This window comes from Pelophylax lessonae (assembly GCF_965119305.1).
Source record: "Pelophylax lessonae genome assembly, chromosome: 12".
Lineage (NCBI taxonomy): Eukaryota > Metazoa > Chordata > Amphibia > Anura > Ranidae > Pelophylax > Pelophylax lessonae.
Window position 1 is genome coordinate 176,057,951 of NC_138779.1, and position 25,927 is coordinate 176,083,877.

General features: G+C 42.0%; 1 protein-coding gene across 2 annotated transcripts in view; it reads left to right on the forward strand.

The window, feature by feature from the left end:
• The window catches only part of LOC309567712 (galactoside alpha-(1,2)-fucosyltransferase 2-like), a 312,387-nt gene extending 306,497 nt beyond the window's left edge, over positions 1 to 5,890 (forward strand). For both annotated transcript variants that reach the window (XM_082273153.1, XM_082273152.1), the window contains one exon: positions 4,653 to 5,890. In XM_082273153.1, the coding sequence (XP_082129279.1) occupies positions 4,670 to 5,716 (1,047 nt within the window). In that variant the 5' untranslated portion in view covers positions 4,653 to 4,669 and the 3' untranslated portion in view covers positions 5,717 to 5,890. The remainder of the gene's footprint in view (positions 1 to 4,652) is intronic.
• Positions 5,891 to 25,927: the final 20,037 nt, after the last annotated feature.

Sequence of the window (25,927 nt, forward strand, 5' to 3'; positions counted from 1 at the left end):
AAAAACAAAAAAAAAAAAAAAAAAACATTCTTTGGATTTAGTATCTGGTGGGTCTAAAAGGTGCACCTGTGAAGTTTCAGCTCTGTAGAATGTCCAGAACCATAAAAAAAGATAGTTTGTATTAGAACACTTACAGCACAGGATAATGGCTTCTCGCTTTTCACACCTTGCCGATTTAGTAGCAAGCGTTTTTTTAGGCATTTTTTGGGTTCTTTGGAGTCAGGAAAAACATCTGAACTTGTGTAGAGTGGTATATATACCACTCTACACAAGTTCAGATGTTTTGCCTGCCTCCAAAGAACCCAAAAAAATGCCCAAAAAAACGCTAGCGTCAAAAAAAAAAAAAAAAAAAAACGCCCAGGTGTGTTGTTGCAGGCATTTTTTGGGGGTTTTTGGAGGCAGGCAAAACATCTGAACTTGTTTACACACACATACTTATATGTATTTTACACTGAGACATATATAGGTGTTATAGGAGCGTAACCATATTAGTGTAAATGATTTCATTAGTGCAAGCATATATTTCTGCTGCTATCACACCTATATATGTCTAGGTGTGTATATACATATAAGTATGTGTGTATATATACCCGTATACAGAAGTTCAGATGTTTTGCCTGCCTCCAAAGAACCCAAAAAAATGCCCAAAAAACCGCTAGCGCCAAAAAAAAAAAAAAAAAAGGTGTGTTGTTGCAGGCATTTTTTTGGGGTTTTTGAAGGCAGGCAAAACATCTGAACTTGTGTATAGTGGTATATATACCACTATACACAAGTTCAGATGTTTTTCCTGACTCCAAAGAACCCAAAAAATGCCCAAAAAAACGCTTGCTACTAAACCGGCAAGGTGTGAAAAGAGCGAAGCCATATTACAGATCTATAATTGCACTAATACAAACGATCTTTTTTTATGGTTCTGGACATGCTACAGAGCTGAAACTTCACAGGTACACTTTTTAGACCCTCCAGACACTAAATCCAAAGAATTTTTTTTTTTAATTTTTTTTTTCAATAATTGGCTCTCTATCAAAAATCTATAAAAAATGACAATTTGTAAGAACTTTTTTTGTGGGATTTTGTGTCTGGGGGGTCTAAAAAGTGTACCTGTGAAGTTTCAGCTCTGTAGCATGTCCAGAAAAAAAAAGATCATATAGGTGTAAAAGGAGGGTCCCACCATCCCTGCTCTACTGAAAAATTATCTTTTTTTCTGGTTCTGGACATGCTACAGAGCTGAAACTTCACAGGTACACTTTTTAGACCCCCCAGATACTAAATCCAAATACATTTTTTTTTTCAATAATTGGCTCTCTATCAAAAATGACAATATTTAAGAACTTTTTTTTGTGTGATTTTGTGTCTGGGGGGACTAAAAGGTGTACCTGTGAAGTTTCATCTCTGTAGCATGTCCAGAACCATAAAAAAAAGATCATTTGTATTAGTGCAATTATAGATCTGTAATATGGCTTCGCTCTTTTCACACCTTGCTGGTTTAGTAGCAGGCATTTTTTTGGGCATTTTTTTGGGTTCTTTAGAGGCAGGCAAAACATCTGAACTTGTGTATAGTGGTATATATACCCGTATACACAAGTTCAGATGTTTTTTCTGCCTCAAAAGAACCCAAAAAATGCCCAAAAAAACGCCTGCTATTAAACCGGCAAGGTGTGAAAAGCGAGAAGCCACTAACCTGTTCTGTGAGTGTTCTAATACAAACTATCTTTTTTTTAATGGTTCTGGACATGCTACAGAGCTGAAACTTCACAGGTACACTTTTTAGACACCCCAGATACTAAATCCAAAGAAATTTTTTTATTTTTTTATTTTTTTTGAATTTTTCTAATAATTGGCTCTCTATCAAAAATGACAATTTTTAAGAACTTTTTTTGTGTGATTAATAGTCCCTGGGGTATGACCCAGAACCCTAGGCACTTTTTAGGGGCATTTATTGGGTTTTAGGGCTTCAAAATGGTGTTTTTTGATTACCAAAGTTCAGGTCCCATTGATTTCAATGGGGTTCTGAAATCTGGGCCGAACTTTCGGGAAGTTCGGATGTTCTGGCCGAACCGAACTTTTTAAAAGTTTGATCATCCCTAGTACTTATATACGGTATAGTGCAGTGTAGTATAGTACAATATATTAAAATATTATATTTTACATTGTTACATAATTGCAAAGCTTGAATAAAGACACCAAACCATCAAGTTTAACGTGGGTTTATGTTTGTCAGGTATGTCACTGCCATTTAGAATCACCATTGAGATATTTGTATTTTGTGATCATATCTCCTTTCAGAGCATCCTGAGGAATGGTGACTAGAACTGGATGGCCAACTCAAGCTGTGGCTGGACCAAAGTTTTGTAAAGTGGTTGAATTATAGTTTTGTCTCCTGAGTTAGTACCCTTTTTAGTGCATGCTAATAGTCCGCTAGCTTTGATTGCTGCAGCTTGGCATTGCATGCTGTTGCTGAGCCTGTGATCTGCTAGGACCCTTTGATCCTTTATATCCTTAATTCCCCCCAAGGTTCTTCTCCTAGCGAGTAACTTGAATTCATATTTTTAGCCCCCCAAATGCATTACTTTACATTTTTCTACATTAAATCTCACCTGCCATATAGCTGCCTGTCCCCCTATTTTAACTAAGGTCTTCTTATAAAGTTATGTCCTGTTGTGAAGTCATTGTCCTACTTAGTTTTTATCATTAGCAAACACTGAGATTTACTTTTTTATTCCAAACTCTGTATCGTTTATAAACAAGTTAACATAATTAGTTACAGGGCAGAATGATGGAATACCCCACTTACAACCCCAGACCATTCAGAAGATGCATTATTTATCACAACCCTCTGGACGCACTCCTGTAATCAGTTATGTATCCAGGTGCAAACAGACCTCAATTTGCAAATTAAGCGTTTATGGGGTACTGTATCAGATGTTTTGTAAAAATCGAGATTACAGCTTGCTTCATCATAGAATGTTAACAGATAGGTCTGGTAAGCATGATCTTTCCTCAATCCTTGCTGGTTACTAGTAATGATACTATTTTCATCAGCAAATTCTTGAATATGGTATCCTTTTTTATAACCTTGCCTCCATCCTCTGGAGGAGTTGTTCCCCTGGCAGCTAGGGTAGCCACTACTGAACTGATATCCTCAGCATCAAGCAACTAGACATATTTATTAGGATGTGTCAGGTCAGAACTGGCCTCTCTAATGCTCTTCCCTCAATGCCTCCCTCTACCTTCCACTCCGTGTATACACAGTCCTTGGTGTCTTCTCCGCATACTCCCCACTCACTGATCACATTGCCCTTGGTGTCCTCTACTCCTGCTTTCTGGTCACATAGCCTCCAATGTCCCTGCTCCTGCTCCCATTCACTAGTCACATGGCCCTTGGCATCTGCTCCTGTTCCCTCTTTTTCCCCAGTACTCAGTGTCCCAGCGATACTACCTCAGTACTCACAGTGCACAAGTCACAATACCAGTTACAATTCCTCAGTACTCACAGTGCATGAGTTAAAAAACGTCAGTACTCACAGTGCTACAGTTAAAATACCTCAGTACTCACAGTGCCCCGGTCACAATACCTCAGTACTCATAGTGCCTCAGTCATTTATAATGCCCCAGCTACTCAGTGTTTCAGTAGCACTGTTTCCAAGAACCTCACCACTGTCACTCAGTTCTGAAGTCTGTAGAAGCTGCGGCACACTGATCTTCCCAGTGAAAGACTGTGTCGGTGAACATGTCAGGACTGATCTTTGAAGGAGCAGGCTGAGTTCCCAGCATAGCTAGAGAATTGACCACGATGTGTTCTCCTCAGAGTTGTATAAAGTACTCGAAACCCATACTTGAGTAAAAGTACAAGTGCTCGATCAAAAAGTGACTTGAGTAGAAGTGGAAGTGCTCGATCAAAAAGTGACTTGAGTAGAAGTACTAAAGTATTCAACATTTTTTGTACTTAAGTATTGCAAGTAGTTTTTTAAAAAATTTTGCTACTCAAGTACTGAAAGTAAAAGTACAAGTACTGTGTCATGTAGTTATTCAAGAAAGAAGTCAAAAGTTTGAACATCATATTGTTTTTTATTATTTCAAATGCAGCTTTTATTTATACATACAGTAGCATTTATTTTCGTATGCGCTGATAATACACATGTTTTGAGCTTCATGAAACCTGCCATCTACTGTTCTGGCAGTGGTAATTTTTATAATTGTAACTAGTAACTATGCAGCACAAACAAAAAAAATATCGGAGTAGAAGTATTGAAATCATTGAAAAAATGTAGTGAAGTAAAAGTGGAAGTAGGAGATAAAAATTCTACTCCAGGAAAGTACAGATACCGCCTTTCCATACTTAAGTACAGTAGTGAAGTAGTTCTACTTAGTTACTTTACATCTCTGGTTCTCCTGCTTAGTTTGGTCAGTTTTATTAGGAAAGCAGAGGAACTGACAAACACCAGGGATTTCACACAAAGGAAGCAATGCAAAGAGAACAAGATACTTTTTCATACAAGCACATGGTACAGAAGGTACATACAAGGGTTTACAAACAGTTAAATGTAATGTTTTATGCACAACCTTCACATTTAGGAAAACTGCTAGAATCAAGATAAAAATAACTAGTATTGTTTTAATTAATGTGTATCTCTTGTCATTTTTTTCTCTAGCTCAGACCACTGGAAACATGAATAAGCATCTCTTCTACAGCATAGCGGTTACGTTTGCTCTTTTGCTCATTATGAGCCTTTCCTATTTATACCATGCCAGACTAAACATCACTGTGTTTACAAACATTGTGCCAAAAAAGGAATTGGTTTCAAGAACAGAGGAACCAGTCATTGAAAAGTCACAGACTGTAGAAGAACCAAAACCTCTGACTGGTATGTGGACTGTCAATGCCATTGGCCGTCTGGGTAACCTAATGGGAGAGTATGCCACGCTTTATGCTCTTGCCAAAATGAATGGCCGACAAGCCTATATTTTGCCAGGAATGCACAGCCAGCTGTCAAAGATCTTTAAAATAAGATTGCCAGTACTTCACCAGGACGTAGTTAACCGCATCAAATGGAGGCATTATGGACTTCATGACTGGATGTCTGACGAGTACCGACATATAGAAGGGGAACATATTCATCTCAGTGGATACCCATGTTCTTTTACGTTCTACCATCACATAAAAGATGAGATTCTCAGAGAATTTACATTCCATGACTTCATTAAAGAAGAATCGTATGCGTATTTGAACAATGTGCGTGGTGACAGGAAAAATGTCACTTTTGTTGGTATACATGTCCGTCGAGGAGACTATGTGCATGTAATGCCCAACACATGGAAAGGGGTGATTGCTGACAAAGGATATTTGCAAAAAGCCATGGACTATTTCAGAAACAAGTATGAAAACCCACTGTTTATTGTAACCAGTAACGGGATGGACTGGTGTAAGGAGAACATTAATAATTCACTGGGAGATGTTCACTTTGCTGGAGATGGTCAAGAGGGATCCCCAGGACGGGACTTTGCCCTTCTGTCACATTGTAACCACACCATCATGACTATAGGGACCTTTGGTATTTGGGTGGGCTATCTGGTAGGTGGTGAAACCATCTATTTAACAAACTACACTCTGCCTGACTCACCTTTTCTTAGACTTTTTAAATATGAAGCTGCTTTCCTTCCGGAATGGATTGGGATTCCTGCAGACCTCTCTCCACTTCTGAAAAAGAATCCATAATGATAACTCAGGAGCTCCTCTGGAGATAAACAGAATTCCAAATGTATTTGGCTAGGATCTATTCCTCCTGTGGAGATGTTGTTGCATTTCTTACAATGCAAAAAGAAAATTCGTGTTGCATAATTTATTACATTGCTATATATTTATGAACTTTAGCATAACGTTTTACCCATAGTACCTGAAGCATTTCATGTTCAAACTACACAACATGGTTTTGAGATTAAAAACTGTGTATAGTGAGTGTATAGTGAGTTGGGTATGAAGCAGCCTAAGAGCTCCCTAAACTGTGCATACACAAGTATCAGCTTTCTGAATATCAAAGTATAGGCATGGCCTCCTGCTTCACATCCCAGGAGACTCAATAGGTCACTAAGGCCTCAGCCTTGCATTAATGTTTTGGGCTGGGGCTTGCCTATGCTATTCTCTGCAGGATTCAGGATTGCAAAGACAGCTTTTGTGGCCTGGTGTTACTCATCTTTTACTTTACTTTAAAGAAAATTATACAGTGATGCTACATATTTTCTTTTTTTAACTGGGTGAGTATGCTTTGGCATGGATTTAATGTTTACTTGTAATACAACCATTTATTATATAAACTCTAAACCAACATAAAATAGGCTTTACAACAAGCCCTCTTGACCTCTGCAGTAGCAGGCACCGTGAAGCAATTAATTCTCAAATGTCACTGATAGCACTCAAGTTGTTCAAGTCCAGTGATACTAAAGTCTCAGTTTTTTTCATTTAAAAGAACAAACATGTTATACTTTTCTGCTCTGTGCAGTGGTTTTGCACAGAAAAGCCCGGATCCTCCTCTTCTCGGGTCCCCTGTTGGCGCTCCTTGCCCATCCCTCCTGCTGAGGGCCCCCACAGCAAGCAGCTTGCTATGGGGGCACCTGAGCCGAGCTGCTGCTCTGTGTGTCCATTTAGACACAGAGCCATGATTCGGCCCCCGCCCCATCCCCTCTCTCTTCTCATTGGCTTACTGACTTTGATTGACACTAGAGGTAGACAATGGGGTCCACGCTGCTGTCTCAGCCAATGAGGAGGGAGAGTCCTGGGCATCCAAGTCTCTCCTTCAATGTTGCTGGATTGAGATAGGGCTCAGGTAAGTATAAAGGAGGCTAAATGGGGCTACTGCACACAGAAGTTTAAAACACCTTCTGACTTTACAACCACTTTAAAGATTAGAAGGCTGAAAGGCTGCCAGGTCACCGTTGAGAGGGGAGAACAGGGACAGTTAGGCTAGGAACACAGTTATGCAGGTGCAGGAATGCGTGTAAATTGCATGTGTTTCTGCACCTACAGGCAAAATGTGCTGCTCTTTAGCAGACGCGTGGCGGGTGCTATTGGTTCTTAATACTTGCATTTGAAAATGCAGCGCATTTTTGGGTGCATGAAACTGCATGGTGCTTTCTTTAAGTGTCTTGAAAAGGTGCGAGAACCTTTTTCTTGTGTTTCCCACAAGTACAGCAGCATGATGAAATGAATGGGCTGCTGTGACCGCCCAAACAGGGCATTTAGGAAATAGCTAGATATGAATATAGCCTTAAGCAGGTGCAGACAAGGACTTTAGCACTTCCATTGTAAAATTTTAAGTAAAACTATAGGCAAAACTTTTTTTTTTTTTTTATAACCCCTGTAAGATTTATTCTTTCCCTCTTTGTCCTAATGGGGGGATTCAAATTCACTTCTTGTCCTATAGCCAAAACAGTGAACAGTGAAGTGGAAAGTGAGAGGAAATCCCTGCAAATTAACAGCTTGCCGACAAGTACATATACTGCGGCGGTCAGCCCCGGCCAGGCAAAGTGACGTATGGGTACGTCACTAGCCTGTGAGCCAATAGGGGGCGAGCGCGCGCCGCCGCTCGTTCACGGACGCCTCCGCGCGAGTGACCGGCGGACTCGATGTCCGCCGGTCACTCGCGATCGTCCGATGTGAAGGGAGAAAGGCAGGCGTCTAATGTAAACAACGCCGCCTGACATTCTTCCCTGTGTAACAGCAGAGATCTAACGGTCCTGCTATGTAGGACCGTAGATCTCTGCTGTTACATGTAAAGCCACATCCCTGCACAGTTAGAAACACGCCCCCCTAGGGACACACTTAACCCCTCCTTCTCCAATAAAGTTAACCCCTTCCCTGCCAGTGTCATTTTTACAGTAACAGTGCATATGTATAGCACTGATTACTGTAGTAATGCCACTGGTACCCCCAAAAGTGTCAAAAATGTCAGTCAAGGGTCTGATCTGTCCACCGCAATGTCGCAGTCCCGCAAAAAAAATCGCAGATCGCCGCCATTACTCGTTAAAATAAAAAACAACAAAAATGCCAAAAATCTTTCCCTTAGTTAGTAAACGCAATAACTTTTGCGCAAACCAATCAAAATACGCTTATTGTGATTTTTTTTTACCAAACATATGTAGCAGAAAACAAATTGGCCAAAAACGTTAAAAAAATTTTGATTTTTAAATATTTTTTTTTCGGAATTTCATATAAAAAAATGTGAAAAATATTGTTATTTTTGAAAAATTGTCGCTCTTTTTTTGTTTATAGCGCATGATCAAAAAATCGCACAGGTGATCAAATACCACCAAAAGAAAGCTCTGTTTGTGGGGGGAAAAAAACGTCAAATTCGTTTAGGTACAGCGTTGCACGACCGCGTAATTGTCCGTTAAATTCACGCAGTGCCGAATCGCAAAATAGGGCCTGGTCAGGAAGGGGGTAAAATCTTCCGGGGCTTAAGTGGTTAAGGGAATCCCTTGGGGGCCCTCAGGTCATCAGAACTAGTGTCCCCATTGGAAGATTTTCCCTCCTATTACTTTTCTGGGGACAACCCAAAATTTGTGATTTTCTTTAACTTTCACTTTTAATGATAATCGTAAACAGGACAAATAGAGAAGGGGAATCTGTCTAATGGGGACATAGACAGCAATAAAAACTGACAGGTGCTCTAATCCTTCTCCCTTCTATCCAAAACTTAAAAAAAGTTTCGCCTTTAGTTATAATTTAAAGCAGAGTTCCACCCTCAAAATGAACTTTTCCCCATCCGCTTGCTTTAATTTACCTGAAAAACAATTGGATAATTAACATTTTTTTTTTGATTCACTTACCTTGTTTTTAAAGAAAATATACTTAACTTCCTTCCTCTTCCTCCCTCTGCGGCGGCGGCCCACGCCGTCACTTCCTCTTTGCATTGACTCCTGGGAGATAAGCGTCATCGATCCCAGGAGTCAATGTGGCTGCACCAGCCCTGCTCGTCACTTCCGGTGCAGGCGCATCATTCCCTGCTGAACAGCTTCTGGGCATGCCCAGAAGCTGTGCAGGGATGACGCGCCCGCACCGGAAGTGACGAGCAGCAGCCGGTGCAGGGCATTCTGGGACTCCGACGTTCCCCAAAAAGTACACCGAAGAGGGCGCTCCGGCTTCAGCTGCCCACACCTGAGATGGCAGCACTGCTGGACAAGTGAAACAGGGGACAGTTCAGAGGCTATTGTTGCTTAAATGCACTAGCCTTGACTGTCCTGGGCGTATTTTAAGCTAAAAAAATTTTTTCAGGGTGGAACTCCGCTTAAGGTATGAATTGCAACACAGTGCCTGTAGCTACAGACTTCAGAGAGAACTTGTTTTAAAGTTCATTTAATGTTTTGTAAGAATAGGTAGATGATTCAATTTCAATGTTCTGGCCAAGGTTACACTTTAAAGGGTCCATATAAAACGGGTTCTATGGTTTTTGGTAGAGGATATAGTGTTAACATTTGTGTAAAGGCAAAACCTTTCATTTAGTTTTGGATAGAATGTGGAAGGCTTAGACTTTCTGCTAAGTTTTTATTGACAGCTGTGTCCCTGCTAGGTACATTCACCGCTGTATTCGTCCTGGTGACCCTGTCTTCTGATGGGGAAAAATTTTGTTGTGACCGGTGTTCAAGATGAGAACACCTCTCCCTTTTTAACCACCTGCCGCTCTAATTTCCGGGAGGCGGTCTTTATACGGCCTCCCAGTAAAAGACTCCCCGCGCGCTCCCGCGAGCGCGCATCGGGGAAAATCTGTGTCGGGCGTGTCCCTTGGACACAGCCAATCACAGATCGTGGTGAATGGCCAATTACAGCAGCCATTCACCACGTGATCGGACCGTGCAATGAGAGATGACCTCATATGTAAACATATGAGATCATCTCTCATCGCCAGCTCTCTTCCTCACACAGAGACTGCAGTGTGAGGAAGAGGAGAGCCGTCAGCGGTAAGGGGAACACAGAGAAACGTAATCAGGGCACTGATCACCAGTGCCCTGATTACACAAGAGAAAAAAAAATGCCATTACTGCCCACAGTGCCTGCCATCAGTGCCCCCCATCAGTGCCCACACTCAGTGCCCATAGTGCCTCCAGTCAGTGCCCATCAGTGCCTGCTCATCTAGGCACTGATGGGCACTGACTAGCAGCACTATGGGCACTGAGTGTGGGCACTGCCCATCAGTGCTCATCAGTGCCACCCGTCAGTATCCATCAGTGCCACCCATCAGTGTCCATCAGTGCCGCCTCTCAGTGCCCATCAGTGCCGCCTCTCAGTGCCCATCAGTGCCGCCCGTCAGTGCTGCCTCTCAGTGCCCAGCAGTGCCACCTCCCAGTGCCCAGCAGTGCCACCTATCAGTGCTCTTCAGTGCCACCTATCAGTGCTCATCAGTGCGGCATATTAGTACCTCCTCATCAGTGCCACCTCATCAGTGCCCATATGTGCCACCTCATCAGTGCCCATCAGTGCAGCCTATCAGTGCCCACCAGTGTCGCCTTATCACTGCACATCAGTGAAGGAGAAAAATGTATTTATTTTCAAAATTTACTCACAGAAAATAAGAAAAACTTTTTTTTTCAAAATTTTCTGTCTTTTTTCTTTTTTTTAGCAAGAAATAAAAAAAACCCAGAGATTATTAAATACCACCAAAAGAAAGCTCTATTTGTGTGAAAAAAATGATAAAAATTTCATATGGGTACAGTGTAGCATGACCGCGCAATTGTCATTCAAAGTGTGAGAGCGCTGAAAGCTGAAAATTGGCCTGGGCAGGAAGGGGGTATAAGTGCCCAGTAGGCAAGTGGTTAATGAAGATTTGTTCTCAAGTCCTGTTGCGTCTCCAAGACAGGGAGCAAAGAGAAATCTCCCAAGGTTGACACAAAGAGCAACTTGAAAACCCTTCCCTGTTGTATTCAAAACTAAAAACAAATGTTTGCATTGACACGGAAATATAACTCATAGGGTTTCAGTAAAATTTGACTGTTAAAGCTGAAACGAAAAGTAAATATTCATTATAGTTATTATACAAGCATGTAGGGAGAGCAGAGAATGGTGTATTGAATTTAAAATGTGCTCTTACTAGCTGAGACCTCTAATACAATATACAGTAAACCCCCCGCTCCATCGCGGTTCAGTTTTTGCGGTCCCGGTATATTGCGTTTTTTTTTTTTGTAATGTTATTTTACTATATAAATCATTAAAAATGAAATATTTTTGTGTTTTCCATAGCTCTTGCTATGTCTCTCAGTATCTTTTATGTGTTTAAATGAGTTTCTATTGTTTTAAAAGTGTGTTTAAAGACCTTAAAATGCTTTTACACGTACAGTGACAGTAAAAAAATCATGCCTACAATGCATTTTAATAGGGTTTTTCTATTTCGCGGAATTTCACTTTTCGCGTCTGGGTCCGGAACGTAACCCCTGCAATGAAGGGGGGTTTACTGTATACTGTAAGTCCTAGGTGGGGATCTACAGTAACTATTTATATCTGACACAGTCCTCCTAAAAATAATTTCCTAAGCACGGAGAACAATACCCCAGCTAAAAAGGAAGTGAATTTTAAAATAAAGAATACAGAAATACGGAGTTATACTCAATGTTACACAATGGGGTTGATTTACTAATGGTAAATAGACTGTGTGCTTTGCAAGTGCCAGTTGCTCCAGGGCTTAGTGAATGAGGTCAAACTTCGCTTTACAGAGAGTACCCAAACACATGCTAGGAAAATAAAAAAAAAAAAGTATTTTTGCTAGCACTTGATTAAATGATGTAAGTCCGCAGAGCTTTGCTTCATTTACTAAGCTCAGAGCATCTGCACTTGCAAAGCGCATACCCTATTTGTGTTCAGTAATTTAACCCCGATATGTCTTCTAAATACAGAATTTATGCAGTATGTCTGCTTAATTGAAACAGAATGTTTTATATATAAAATAATGCTATGACCACACTATATCAAATTATTGATAAATAAAGAGCAATAGTCCGTGAATAAGGTACCATGTACACGGGGCACTGGAAATGGCTGTTTAGGAGCAGTTGGGCGTTTTTTTTAGAAGCCCCTGAACCCATCTACATTTATCTTATCTGTCCATGTACACCAGGTCATTTGCGGGCAGTTGCGTTCAGAGACTTTTTTTAGAACGCAATTATTTGCGTTCGAACGTGTGTTTCCCGTCGTTTCAAACGCAAAAACGCGACCGAACGCATCTGAACGCGATGACCCGCGTTTGGTGTTCACGTTTTTCCATTTTAAAGGGGAATAATTTTTTTGACCTCTAGGAATGGTTCTAAACGCAAACGCCCGCAAACGCCCGCTAAACGCGGGTACAAACGCGACCGAACGGACGTTTCAAACGTCCTAAAAATTCCAGCATTCAAAGGGACTTTTAACAACGTCCCGTGTACATTAATCAAATTCCAGAAAAAATATGTGTTCATGTGATGCGCTGTAGTACAAGCAAATGTCCACTAGTGGTACAAACTGCTTACCAGAGTGTAATAAGTAAAGTGCCCAATTCAAAGATATGCGCTCCCAGAATCCTCAATAAATCCAACAGCCAGGATGAGAACTCCAATGTGTTTCAGCCTCAGATCACACAGCAGGCATATACCACGTACATATAAAAAAAGATGATAGAAGATCCCATAGCGTAATACTGTATTTAAATATAAACTGATTGGGTGCATATATCACAAATATATCACACCAATCAGTTTATATTTAAACTGATTGGTGTGATATATTATTCACGGACTATTGCACTTTATTTATCAATAATTTGATCTAGTGTGGTCATAGCACTATTTTTTCGAGTAGCGCAACTTGTTTTATTTATTGTTTTCTGGGTGTATGTCACACTTTAAGTTGCTGCTTTAATTTTTCATTTACCTAGCACGGTTACCCTTTTCTATATTTATATATAAAATGACTGTTTCTTTTTACCCTTTGGACTATAGATAAAAGTTAAACCAGTTGTGCCTGAAAAGAAGGCAGGTGAACACTGGAAAAATTGGACACTATACCAAAGAGAATAATAAATGTATTGTAATGAATCTGCACTGTGACAACACATGTGGCTGCTGGCAAACAAAGTTTGACATACCCAAACCTAAAACTTTACAATTTTATGAAATGATGCAGTGCCAGTGAATATAACAAAAACATAAAAAAAACAAGTAAACAGTGTTCGATGTGCCAAGCATGAAGTCTCTCCTAAATGAAAGTCCTTGTATATTCAGATAAAAAAGATCTTCCACCATCAAGCAGATCTTCCACCATCTTAGCCAAATGCACCCTCACCAGACCATATACCGTTACAGGTACAGCAGTACATGCACTCTGGAATCACTCCTCTTAGGCGGCAACAAAAAGAAACTCCCACTGGAACAGATAGAGCTGCTGATAATCTGGGATCATCGTACAGGGACATGATGTCAGCACTGGGATTCTACCCCCAAAGGGCTAGTTGGAAACGTGCAGCTGTTTAAAGAAAAACTGGAATGGTTTTGGACTAATTGAATTCACTCTTTTTTTCTAAGTTCATATGTTTTAAAATTTGTATTTTTATTTCTGTGTGCGCTAATGACAAAGTAAAAGGTAGGTGGAGGATCCTAAAGAACGATTTCAGGGACTTAGGTAATAGGAAAAGGACCTCCAAGGTGGTTTTCTCTGAAATACTGCCTGTACCTCGAGCCACACAAGAGAGGTAGAAGGAGATTAGGGAACTTAACAAGTGGCGGAGGAACTGGTGTAGGAAGGAGGGGTTTGGGTTCCTGGAGAACTAGGCTGACTTCTCAGTCAGCTACCGGCTCTTTAGTAAGGATGGGCTGCACCTTAATGGGGATGGTACAGCTCTTTTGGGGAGAAAGATGGCCACCAAGTTGGAGGGGTTTTTAAACTAGGAGACGGGGGGGGAGAGCTCAGAAGTAGAGTCAGTTAGGAGGGAGCAAAGGACTGAAGGCAGTTGTAGGGTCAGCAGCGACAGTAGGTCCACAACCTCAATTGGTAGGTCTGTGCGGGAGAACCTCAGACCAAACAGGAATAAACATAACCACCAATCACGTTTAACTTCTGTAAAACAAAGAGGGGTATATGTTAATGCCAGGAGCCTAGCTAATAAAATGGATGAGTTGGAAATATTAGTACATGAGGAGGACATAGACCTTGTGGGAATAGCGGAGACTTGGTTCGACCCCTCACATGACTGACTGGCAAATATCCAAGGGTATTCGGTGTACCGGAAGGACAGGGTAGGAAAAGAGGGGGAGGGGTATGTCTCTACGTCAAGAACAATGTAAGGGTGATTGAGAGGAGTGACATTACGGAAGGGATGAGTATGGAGTTAGAATCCGTATGGGTAGAACTCCATAGGGAAGGAGAAAAGGGAAAAGTAGTTGTGGGGGTTTGCTATAGGCCACCTAAACAAGGGGAGGAGGTAGAGCTGGAATTTTTAGCACTATTGGGTAAAGTGGCAAAGCTAGGATCAGTCATCATATTGGGGGACTTCAACTATGCCGACATTGACTGGGGAGAGGGGACTACACACTCACATAAGGCCCGTCTATTCACGGAAACCTTACAGGATAATTACATGTCACAGTTGGTGGATTCTCCTACTAGAGAAAACGCAATCCTGTATCTATTGATCACTAATGACCAAGACCTAATCTCGGAGGTAGGAGTCCAGGACCAGGACTACCTGGGCTCTAGCGATCACAGGATGATCACATTTAGCGTAAATAACAATATAGCAAGGCAAGTGGGGAACATAAGAACACTTAACTTCAGAAGGGCAAACTTTCCAAAATTGTACTCATTGATGGAAAGGGTTAACTGGGACCAAACCTTGGGATCACTGACCACAGAGGAAAAATGGGAATGCTTTAGGAACATATTAAGCAAATACATCTTGCAGTGAATTCCTATGGGAAATAAATTTAGAAGAGACAAAGCCAAATCTGGCTGGCTAAACCGTAGCATTAAAAAACTTATTAGGGGTAAAAAATTGGCCTTCAGGAAATATAAATCAGAGGGCACAGTATTGGCTTTCGACCAATACAAGGAGGCAAATAAGAAGAGTAAACAGGAAATCAAGATGGCTAAAATAAAGTTTGAGAGACAAATAGCGGAGGATAGTAAAAAAAACCCAAAGAAATTCTTTAAATATATCAACAGCAAAAAAACTAGGGCAGAGCATATTGCACACATAATTAACGATGATGGGAGGATGGTTACAGAGGACACTGAAAAAGCAACCGTGCTGAATGCTTTTTTCTCGTCAGTATTTACACAGGAAACGGAGGGGTACACTGACCATGACTGTATGGTTAGTGGTAATACACAGGACTTGCCACTATGGTTAACAGAGGGTGAAATCAGGGAAAGGCTGGATAAACTTAACACAAACAAATCACCAGGCCCGGATGGCGTACATCCGAGAGTACTCAAGGAACTCAGTAAGGTTATATCTAGACCACTGTTCCTGATCTTTGCTGACAGTATTAGGACAGGAGATGTACCAGGGGAGTGGAGGAAAGCAAACGTGATTCCGATATTCAAAAAGGGTCAGAGGCATATACCAGGAAATTATAGGCCTGTCAGTCTGACATCAGTAGTATGTAAACTTCTGGAGGGGATGATAAGGGACTATATCGTAGAGTTTGCTAAAGACAACAGCATCATCAGCAGTAACCAGCATGGGCGTTCTTGTCAAACCAATCTCTTAACATTCTACGAGGAGGTGAGCTGTGAGCTAGATAGGGGCAGACCAGTGGATGTGGTGTACTTAGATTTCGCTAAGGCGTTTGATACAGTTCCCCATAAGCGCTTAATTTATAAAATAAGGTCTGCGGGTATCAACAGCAGGGTTTGCTCTTGGATACGGAACTGGCTAAAAGGGCGGGTCCAAAGGGTGGTAATAAACAGCGCATACTCAGACTGGTCTGAGGTAGTAAGCGGGGTCCCCCAAGGCTCAGTCCTGGGACCAACCTTGTTCAATTTATTCATAAACAGCATTGAGGACGGGATCAGTAGTTCGATATCAGTTTTTGCAGATGACACAAAATTGGGCAGGGCAATAACTGCACAGCATGAAGCAGATATCCTACAGGATGACCTGGACAAAATAACGGAGTGGGCAACGACTTGGCAAATGAGGTTTAACGTGGAGAAGTGTAAGATTTTGCACTTGGGGACTAGAAACATAAAAGCACAATACACATTAAGAGGGGAACCCTTGGGGGAATCAAAAATGGAGAAAGATCTGGGAGTCTTGGTTGATGATAGACTAGGCAACAGCATGCAATGTCAAGCGGCAGCTGCCAAGGCCAGCAGAATATTAGCATGCATAAAGAAAGGGATGAATTCCAGAGATAAGTCTATAATCCTTCCACTTTATAAAACTCTGGGCCGACCGCATCTGGAGTATTCTGTCCAGTTCTGGTCGCCAGTCCTCAGGAGGGATGCGTTGGAGCTGGAGAGAGTCTAGAGAAGGGCAACTAAACTAATTAGGGGATTGGAGGACCTTAATTATGAAGAGCGTCTGCAATCGCTTGATTTATTCTCCCTGGAGAAGAGACGCCTGAGGGGGGACATGATAGCAATTTTTAAATATCTCAATGGGGATCTCAGCTTAGAAAAAATGCTGTTCAGTCGAAGGGATTGCATGAGGACTCGGGGGCATACAATGCGATTGGAGGAGAAGCGTTTTAACCTCAGGCAACGTGGGGGGTTCTTTACGGTTAGGGCTACAAGATTGTGGAATTCTCTACCACAAGAGGTGGTTTCTGCGGGTAGTATGGTGGCTTTCAAAAGACTATTAGACGTACATCTCAAGGATCAGAACATTCAGGGGTATGTGAGATGATTGCAGCCACACACACCTACACAGGTTGAACTGGATGGACTGTTGTCTTTATTCAACCTCACCTACTATATGTAACTATGTATGTGAGTGTATATTGATTTGTAATGGTAGAAACAATACTGGAGATGAAGGGGCCATGGACAATGGAAGCATATTCTTGCATACTTTCCAGTTTTCTGAGATAGCTAAGAAGCACATATTACTGTATATCACCAAGTATGTAGGCAAAAGACACACTCCTGCCACTCACTCTGTTCCCTGGACCATAAGAATTACTAGACCAAAAACAATTTGGTTAAACCATGAAGTGCTTTTTTTTCACCTCTACTTTTCCTTTTAACCAGCTTTCCAATTGTGTTGACTTTCACATGAATGTGGCCCTGTCCATTGATGAGAACTTACACGAAAGGAGAGGTACCCCCATATGTGTGCAGGGCATGTATGACCCACCCATATGTCGTTTTTCACAGCACAAATTCTCCAACACCAATGTGGATGAGACAAACCACTTAACACTGGCAGTGGTAATTAAAATGATCAGCTTTTATTTATTCATGCAAAACCTTTATCTATGTGGAGTTTGGCCAGAGTTTGGCCCCAGTGGGCTGAATGAAAAAAATAACTGCCAGATTGTCATACTAACACAAGTGATGTTAGTGCAGAAATCTCAATCTCCCTCACTGTCACTGTCACTGTCCCTCACTGTCACTCACTCCCTCACAATCTCCCTCACTCAATCTCCCTCACTTTGTGTTCTGCCGCCCCTACCCCCCCACCAAAACACACTAATCAGTCCTGGAAGCCATTACTGATAGCTGTTAGTGCTGATCGGATGCTGGTTTTCCAGCATGCCCATTCGATAAAAGCTGCTCGTAAGACCAACTTCTGTAGAACAGATAGCTGTAAATCCTGGTCGAAAGCCGGCGCTTCCTGCCGAGGTGACTGATTTCGGATGATTTTCGGCCTGAGTGTACAAGGTTTTAGTACTGCCAACGCACCCTTGAAGGTGTCATACAGTGAGAGAAAAAAGGATTTGATCCCCTGCTGATTTTGTACATTTGCCCGCTGACAAAAAAATGATCGGTCTATAATTTTAAAGGTAGGTTTATTTTAACAGTGAGAGACAAATAAACAACAAAAAAAAAAATCCAGAAAAACACATTTCAAAAAAGTTATAAATTGATTTGCATTTTAATGAGTGAAATAAGAATTTGACCCCTTCGCAAAACATGACTTTGTATTTGGAGGCAAAACTCTTGTTGGCAATCACAGAGGTCAGATGTTTCTTTTAGTTGGCCACCAGGTTTGCGCACATCTCAGGAGTGATTTTTTTCTACCTCTTTGCAGATCCTCTCCAAGTCATTAAGGTTTTCGAGGCTGACATTTGGTAACTCGAACCTTCAACTCCCTCCACATATTTTCCATGGGATTAAGGTCTGGAGACTGGCTAGGCCACTCCAGGACTTTGTTAAAGAATAAAAAAGGTGCTCAAAAACTTAAATTATATTACAATAACAGCAACTGAAACTCCAACCGTGAAGGAGTGAATGTAAATGGAAAAGTAAGTGAATGCGCTCAGTAATATAGGTGGAAAAATACATCAAAGCATTTAAATAAATATATGTGATCCCGCGTGTATCAACAAATGTTGAATACAACATGCTTAACCGCTTCCATACAGAGCAGTTAGACACCCTTCCTGCCCAGACCAATTTTCAGCTTTCAGCACTCTCACACTTTGAATGACAATTGCTCCGTCATGCTACACTGCAACCAAACAAAATTTTTATCATTTTTTTCACACAAATAGAGCTTTCTTTTGGTGGTATTTGATCACAACTGGGGTTTTTTTTTTTTTCGTGATATATGCAAAAAAAGAGCAAAAATTTTGAAAAAAAAAACACTTTTTTTTAGTTTCAATTATAAAATTTTGCAAAAAATTAATTTTTCTTCATACATTTGGGCCAAAATGTATACTGCTACATGTCTCTGGTAAAATTAACCCAAATTAGTGTATATTATTTAGTCTGTGTGAAAGTTATTGAGTCTAGAAGCTATGGTACCAATTACTGAAAATTGATCACACCAGATGTACTGACTGCTCTCCTTTCTTGAGGCCCTGAAATGTCAGGACAGTACAAATACCGCCCAAATGACCCCTTTTTGTAAAGTAGACAGTCCAAGGTATTTATTAAGAGGCATGGTGGGTTTTTTGAAGTTGTAATTTTTTCCCACAATTCTTGGGAAAATGAAGAAAAATTTTTTTTTTCTTTTTTTTCCCACAAAGTTGTCAATTTATAAGCTATTTCTAACACATAGCATGTACACAGCAAAAATGACACCCAAAAATACATTCTGCTACTCCTTCCGAGTATGGCGATACCACATGTGTGAGACTTTTACACAGCCTGGCCACAAAAAGAGACTCCACGTCCAAGAAGCACCTTCAGGCGTTCTAGGAGCATAAATACACATAAAACTTTCTTACTACCTATCACACTTTTCAAGGCCCTAGAGCACCAATACAATGGAAAAGTCCACAAAATGACCCCATTTTGGAAAGCAAACACTCCAACGTATATTCTATGAGGCATTATGGGTCGTTTGAACGTGTCATTTTTTTCCACAAGTTTTTGGAAAATGTGGGAAACAAATGAAAACCTTTTTTTTTTACACAAAGTTGTCAATTTATAGGATATTTCTAACACATAGCATGTAAATAGCAAAAATTACACCCCAAAATACATTCTGCTACTCCTCCTGAGTATGGCGATACCACATGTGTGAGACTTTTACACAGCCTGTCCACATAAAGAGACTCCACTTTCAAGAAGCACCTTCAGGCGTTCTAGGAGCATAAATTACACACATCATTTTCAAACTACCTATCACACTTCTGAAGGCCCTAGAGCACCAAGACAATGGAAACGCCAACAAAATGACCCCATTTTGGAAAGCAAACACTCCAACATATATTCTATGAGGCATTATGGGTCTTTTGAACGTGTCAATTTTTTCCACAAGTTTTTGGAAAATGTGGGAAAAAAATGAAAACCTTTTTTTTTTACACAAAGTTGTCAATTTATAGGATATTTCTAACACATAGCATGGAAATAGCAAAAATTACACCCCAAAATACATTCTGCTACTCCTCCTGAGTATGGCGATACCACATGTGTGAGACTTTTACACAGCCTGGCCACATAAAGAGACTCCAGATTCAAAAAGCACCTTCAGGCGTTCTAGGAGCATAAATTACACACATCATTTTCGGACTACCTATCACACTTCTAAAGGCCCTAGAGCACCAAGACAATGGAAACACCCACAAAATGACCCAATTTTGGAAAGCAAACACTCCAACGTATATTCTATGAGGCATTATGGGTCTTTTGAACGTGTCATTTTTTTCCACAAGTTTTTGGAAAATGTGGGAAAAAAATTAAAACCTTTTTTGTTTACACAAAGTTGTCGATTTATTGGATATTCCTAACACATAGCATGTATACAGCAAAAATGACACCCCAAAATACATTCTGCCACTCCTCCTGAGTATGGCAATACCACATGTGTGAGACTTTTTCACAGCCTAGCCATATAGAGGGACCCAACATCCAAGGAGCACTATCATGCATCCTAGCCACTTGCCTAGGCCTATTTTTGACATTTGGTGTTTACAAGCTAAAATCAGTTGTTTTTACTAGAAAACTACTTAGAACCCCCAAACATTATATATTTTTTTTAGCAGAGACCCTAGAGAATAAAATAGAGATTATTGCAATATTTTTTATCACACCGTATTTGTGCAGCGGTCTTCCAAACGCAATTTTTTTAAAAAAATTCACTTTTTTTAATTAAAAAATAAAAAAAACAGTAAAGTTAGCCCAATTTTTTTCCATAATGTGAAAGATAATGTTATGCCGAGTAAATAGATACCCAACATGTTATGCTTCAAAATTGCGCACGCTCACGGAATGGCGACAAACTTTGGTACTTAAAAATCCCCATAGGCGACATTTTAAAAATTTCTACAGGTTGCCATCTTAGAGTTACAGAGGAGATCTAGGGCTCAAATTATTGCTCTTGCTCTAACGATCGCGGCGATACCTCACATGTGTGGTTTGAACACCGTTTACATATGTGGGCGGGGTTTCCGTATGCGTCCGCTTCTGCGCGCGAGCTAACGGGGACAGGGTGCTTTCATTTTTTTTTTTTTTTTTTTTTTACTATTTATTTTATTTATTATTTTTTATTTTTACACCGTTTAAAAAAAAAAAATGATCATTTTTATTTCTATTACAAGGAATGTAAACATTTCTTGTAATAGAAATAGGCACGACAGGACCTCTTTTTTGTAAGATCTGGGGTCATAAAGTCCTCAGATCTCACAAGTACACTAAAATATAGAAGAAAAAAAAAATAAATAAAATTGAAAAAAAAAAAAAGGGACCTTTAAACTGGTTGCTAGGCAACAACGTTTGCCATAGCTCCGGTCCTCCAAGACCATAGAGTCGAGTGTGGGCAAGCTTGCCCTCATTCAACATCCTGTCCATGAGGATCCGGGACCGGATCGTTTTCCCGCTGCCGGCGGGTCTGGTAAGCGGGGAAAAGGACCGGGACGCGGCGGGAGGGGGGGGGTCACCTCTTTCCCCTTATCGGAAAGCCAATTGTCCACCGTTTAAAAAAATACCAGGGTTATGGCAGCTATCTGCTGCCATAACACCGGTTTTTAGGTTTAAACCGAGAACGTATATATACATTGGCCGGTTGGCAAGTGGCTAGGGACATAAATCACACACATAAATTCCTGACAACCTATCACATTGTTGAAGGCCCCTAACACATAGCATAATACATACCAAAATACATTCTGCTGAGCAAAGGATAAACAAAAAAATACCAGTGGTTTTAGCAGTGCAGTGGTTCATGCAGCAGGCAGGAACATAGACAGCGACAGTGAAAGGATTGTCCAGGCAGCAGGCAGGAATACTGTCCATAGTCAGTACAGGCAGCAGGCACCGATATTGTCAGCACAGCCAAAGCATTGGTCCAGGTAGCAGGCAGGTCAGCAGCAGAAAAAGGATTGTCCATGCAGCAGGCAGGAATACTGTCCATAATTAGTACAGGCAGCAGGCAGAGATATGGTCAGTACAGCCCAATTATTGGTCCAGGCAACAGGCACATGTTCCATAAAAAGTCCTGGGTCAGTGCAGGCAGGGATATGATCAGCACAGCCAAAGTATTGGTCTAGGCAGCAGGCAGGACCATCAAGCTTAGGGCCTCGGTCGGGAAACAATGGGGACAGGGGTAGAGGCTTCTCCCACCCAAATCGCTTTGAAGCCTCCGGACTCCAGACCCTGTTCTGAGTTTACAAACCCAGAGAAATCCAAAAACTGTTTTTCTCATATCAGAACACTATATTCTGAAGCCCCTCACAAAAGTGAGACCCCTGTGTCATTTTGAATCCCACTACTACAGTAGCAGGGCGAAGGATCAGTCTAAGTGGCAGGCAAAAAACATGGTCGTAACAGGCCGAGGTCAGTGCAGGTAAAAGGCAGAAATAGACGGTAGGCTAAGGCAAAATCGATAAACAGTCCAGGGTCAGTTCACTTGAAAGGCAAAAGCATGGCGGATAAACAATGCAGACGGCAGGCAGAGACATAGTCGATATACAGGCCAGGGTCGGTTCACAAGGAAGGCAGTGATATGGTTGGTTGAGGCAGCAGGAAAATATTCAGCAGTGAAATATGGGCTAAAAGTTTAGGGCAGTGTGATATATTTTGAAGCATTCTCCAATGCAAAGGCCAGGTTGGGAGGGACAATCGGTACAATGGAAACTGGTGTCTTTCCTAATTCCTCTTTTGCCACACACCCGACACCTTTTTTGGCGTCTTCTTCCGGTTTCTGATGGTGGGATATGGAAAGGGAAATGGCGCTGATGAAGTCTGCTGACACAATCCGAACGAATGATTTCTGGGGGGGATCCTTGCTGGTAAATGAGGGCAGTGGTAATGTCTTCAATAAACTGGAGGAAGGGGATTGGTGTTGTTGTGGACTTTTTATAAGTGACAAAGGCATTGTACATGGCCAAATGGAAAAAGTACATTGCAACCTTTTTGTACCAAAAGAGGGTCTTTCGTGTCGGGAGATAGGGCTGCAGCATTTGATCGTTTAAATCCACCCCCCCCCCCCCATGTACTTATTGTATTCGTGGATGCAAGCAGGCTTTTGAACGGAACCGCGTCGTCTTCGAATTTCCACTGAGGTGTCATCGTGGATGGTGGACATCCGGAAGCTGCCAAGGCATCCGGAAGCTGCATTTGGGCTCTTCTTCTTTGGGGCTGGTGTGAAATCCCAGTGCTTGTACTGGGCATTTCCTCCTGGGGTCCAGCGCCGTTGGCGTTTGCCGATTGGCCATTGGCGCTGCTGGTGTCTGCCTGATTTTCAGTGCGACGTCTTTTAGGCCGAACTTCTTCCTCCTCCGATTCAATGCCGGATGTAAAGCCTTCAAAGGGCTCAAATTCTGAACCGGATTCAGAAATTGTTTCAGCGTCGGAAGGTGAGAGCTCCCCGCTGCTCTCACTCATCATGGATATTATTTCACAGGCCTCTTCGGCAGAGAAAACCCTTTTGGACTTTGACATGGTGGCTGTATGAAGGGTGACAGGTAATCGGGTACTTTGCTGGGCAGGTGACAGGCAGGTGACAGGTACTGATGAGCAGGTGGCAGGTACTCGGGTACTCCAATAGGCAGGTGACAGGTACTCGGGTACTCTGATGGGCAGGTGACAGGCAGGTGATAGGTACTGATGGGTACTGATGAGTAGTACTGATTCTGATAGGTGTTACTGATGGGTACTGATGATCAGTACTGATACTGATAGGTACTGATGAGTACTGATGGGTACTGATGGGTACTGATGAGCAGGCGGCAAGTACTTGGGTACTTCAGGCGTCAGGTACTCTGATGAGCAGTTGGAAGGTACTCGGGTACTCTGATGGGTAGGTGACAGGTACTCGGGTACCCTGATGGGTAGGTGACAGGTACTCGGGTACCCTGATGGGCAGGGAAAAGGTACTCGGGTACGCTGATGGGCAGGTGACAGGTTCTCAGATGGGCAGGTGACAGGTACTCAGATGGGCAGGTGACAGTACTCTGGTGACAGGTCCTCTTTATTTGATGGGGGCAATCAGGGCACAGTAATAGTGACAATACTCTCACTGGTAACTCACTGTTTGCTGATCTCCTCACACTGGATCGGTGTGTGAGGAGAAGAGCCTGGTAATAGTGAGTTACCCTCATGTTTGTTGACATTTGTGACCGGCTGTGATTGGACACAGCCGGTCACGTGGTCAAGAGCCAATTTCATTGGCTCTTTACCAAGATCGGGGATTGGCTCTGTCCAAGGGATGAGCCTCGTCCCCGATCGCTGCTCTGCGCGCCCCCGGGGGCGCGCATTGCAGAGAGAATGAGCGGCTCGTGCTTGAGCCGCTCATGTGATCGGCTGTGATTGACACAGCCGATCACGTGGTAAACAGCCAATTTCTATTGGCTGTTTACCTTGATCAGGGATGGGCTATGTCCGAGGGACGAGCCTCATCCCTGATCGCGCAGCTGCGCGCCGCCGGGGGCGCGCACTGGCTGCTAGAACGGGCCGACGTCATATGACGGCGGCCCGGATCCGTACAACCACTATGCCGACGTCATATTACATGACTCGGTATGGAAGTGGTTAAATCACACATGGATAAAACCAAGTCCATAAAGTCCAAGCAGATAAGTAACTAATCAATCTTCTTAGTGATAAAGGTGAAAAGGTGAAGTAAATAAGGATTCGCAGACTCCAATTCCCCCACAGCACCACATGAAAGCTGATATTGTGATGGTACCCTTACCAGCTCCTCTTTATCATGCTCTCAAACATCAAGAGCAGAAGTCAATGGAACAAGGTATCTTCCCACAAACCAACTCAATCACTTCATGGAATAGTAGGGATTGGACTCTTACTGAATTCTAGGATATCATGTGCTATGTACTGGATATTCACAGGCAACCACAAACTCCACTCCAGGGCCCCTTGTGGTCTAGATGTTCCACTCCACATGTTCCTCACTGTGTTAGTGTTGAGCCTCACCGAAAATAACTCTCAGTTTAGCAAGGATGCAACAGTCCCCCTGAGCTTCCTTTGGATTCAGATATGTTCACAGTAGCCTTGTAAGTGCCTGTGTCGTGCTGGAATACCCATCCATGACCCATTTTCAATGCCCTGGCTGAGAGAAGGTTCTCACCCAAGATTTGACTGTATGTGCCACCCTCTATCGTCCCTTTGATGCAGTGAAGTTGTCCTGTCCCCTTAGCAGGAAAAATACCCCCAAAGCATAATGTTTCCACCTCCATGTTTGACTGTGGGATGGCGTTCTTAGGGTCATAGGCAGCATTCCTCCTCCTCCAAACACGGTGAGTTGGGTTGATGTCAAAAAGCTCGGTTTTGGTCTCATCTGATCACATCACTTTCACCCAGTTCTCCTCTGAATCATTCAGCTGTTCATTAGCAAACTTCGGACGGACCTGCACATGTGCTTCCTTGTGGGGGCTGCAGGATTTTAGTCCTTCACAGCATAGTGTGTTACCAATTGTTTTCTTGGTGACTATGGTCCCAGCTGCCTTGAGATCATTGACAAGATGTATTTCTGGGCTAATTGCTCACCATTCCAATACTCATTGAAACTCTATGAGGTGAGATCTTGAATGGAGCCCCAGACCGAGGGAGATTGACAGTTATTTTGTGTTTCTTCCATTTGCAAATAATAGCACCAACTGTTGTCACCCTCTCACCAAGTTGCTTGGCGATGGTCTTGTAGCCTATTCCAGCCTTGTGTAAGTCCCTTTTAAAGAGTGCTCCTAATCTCAGCTCGTTACTTGTATAGAAGACAACTGGGAGTCAGAAATCCTGCTAGCTGATGGGGGAACAAATACTTATTTCACTCATTAAAATGCAAATCAATTTATAACTTTTTTTAAATGCATTTTTTCTGAATATTTTTGTTGTTCCGTCTCACTGTTA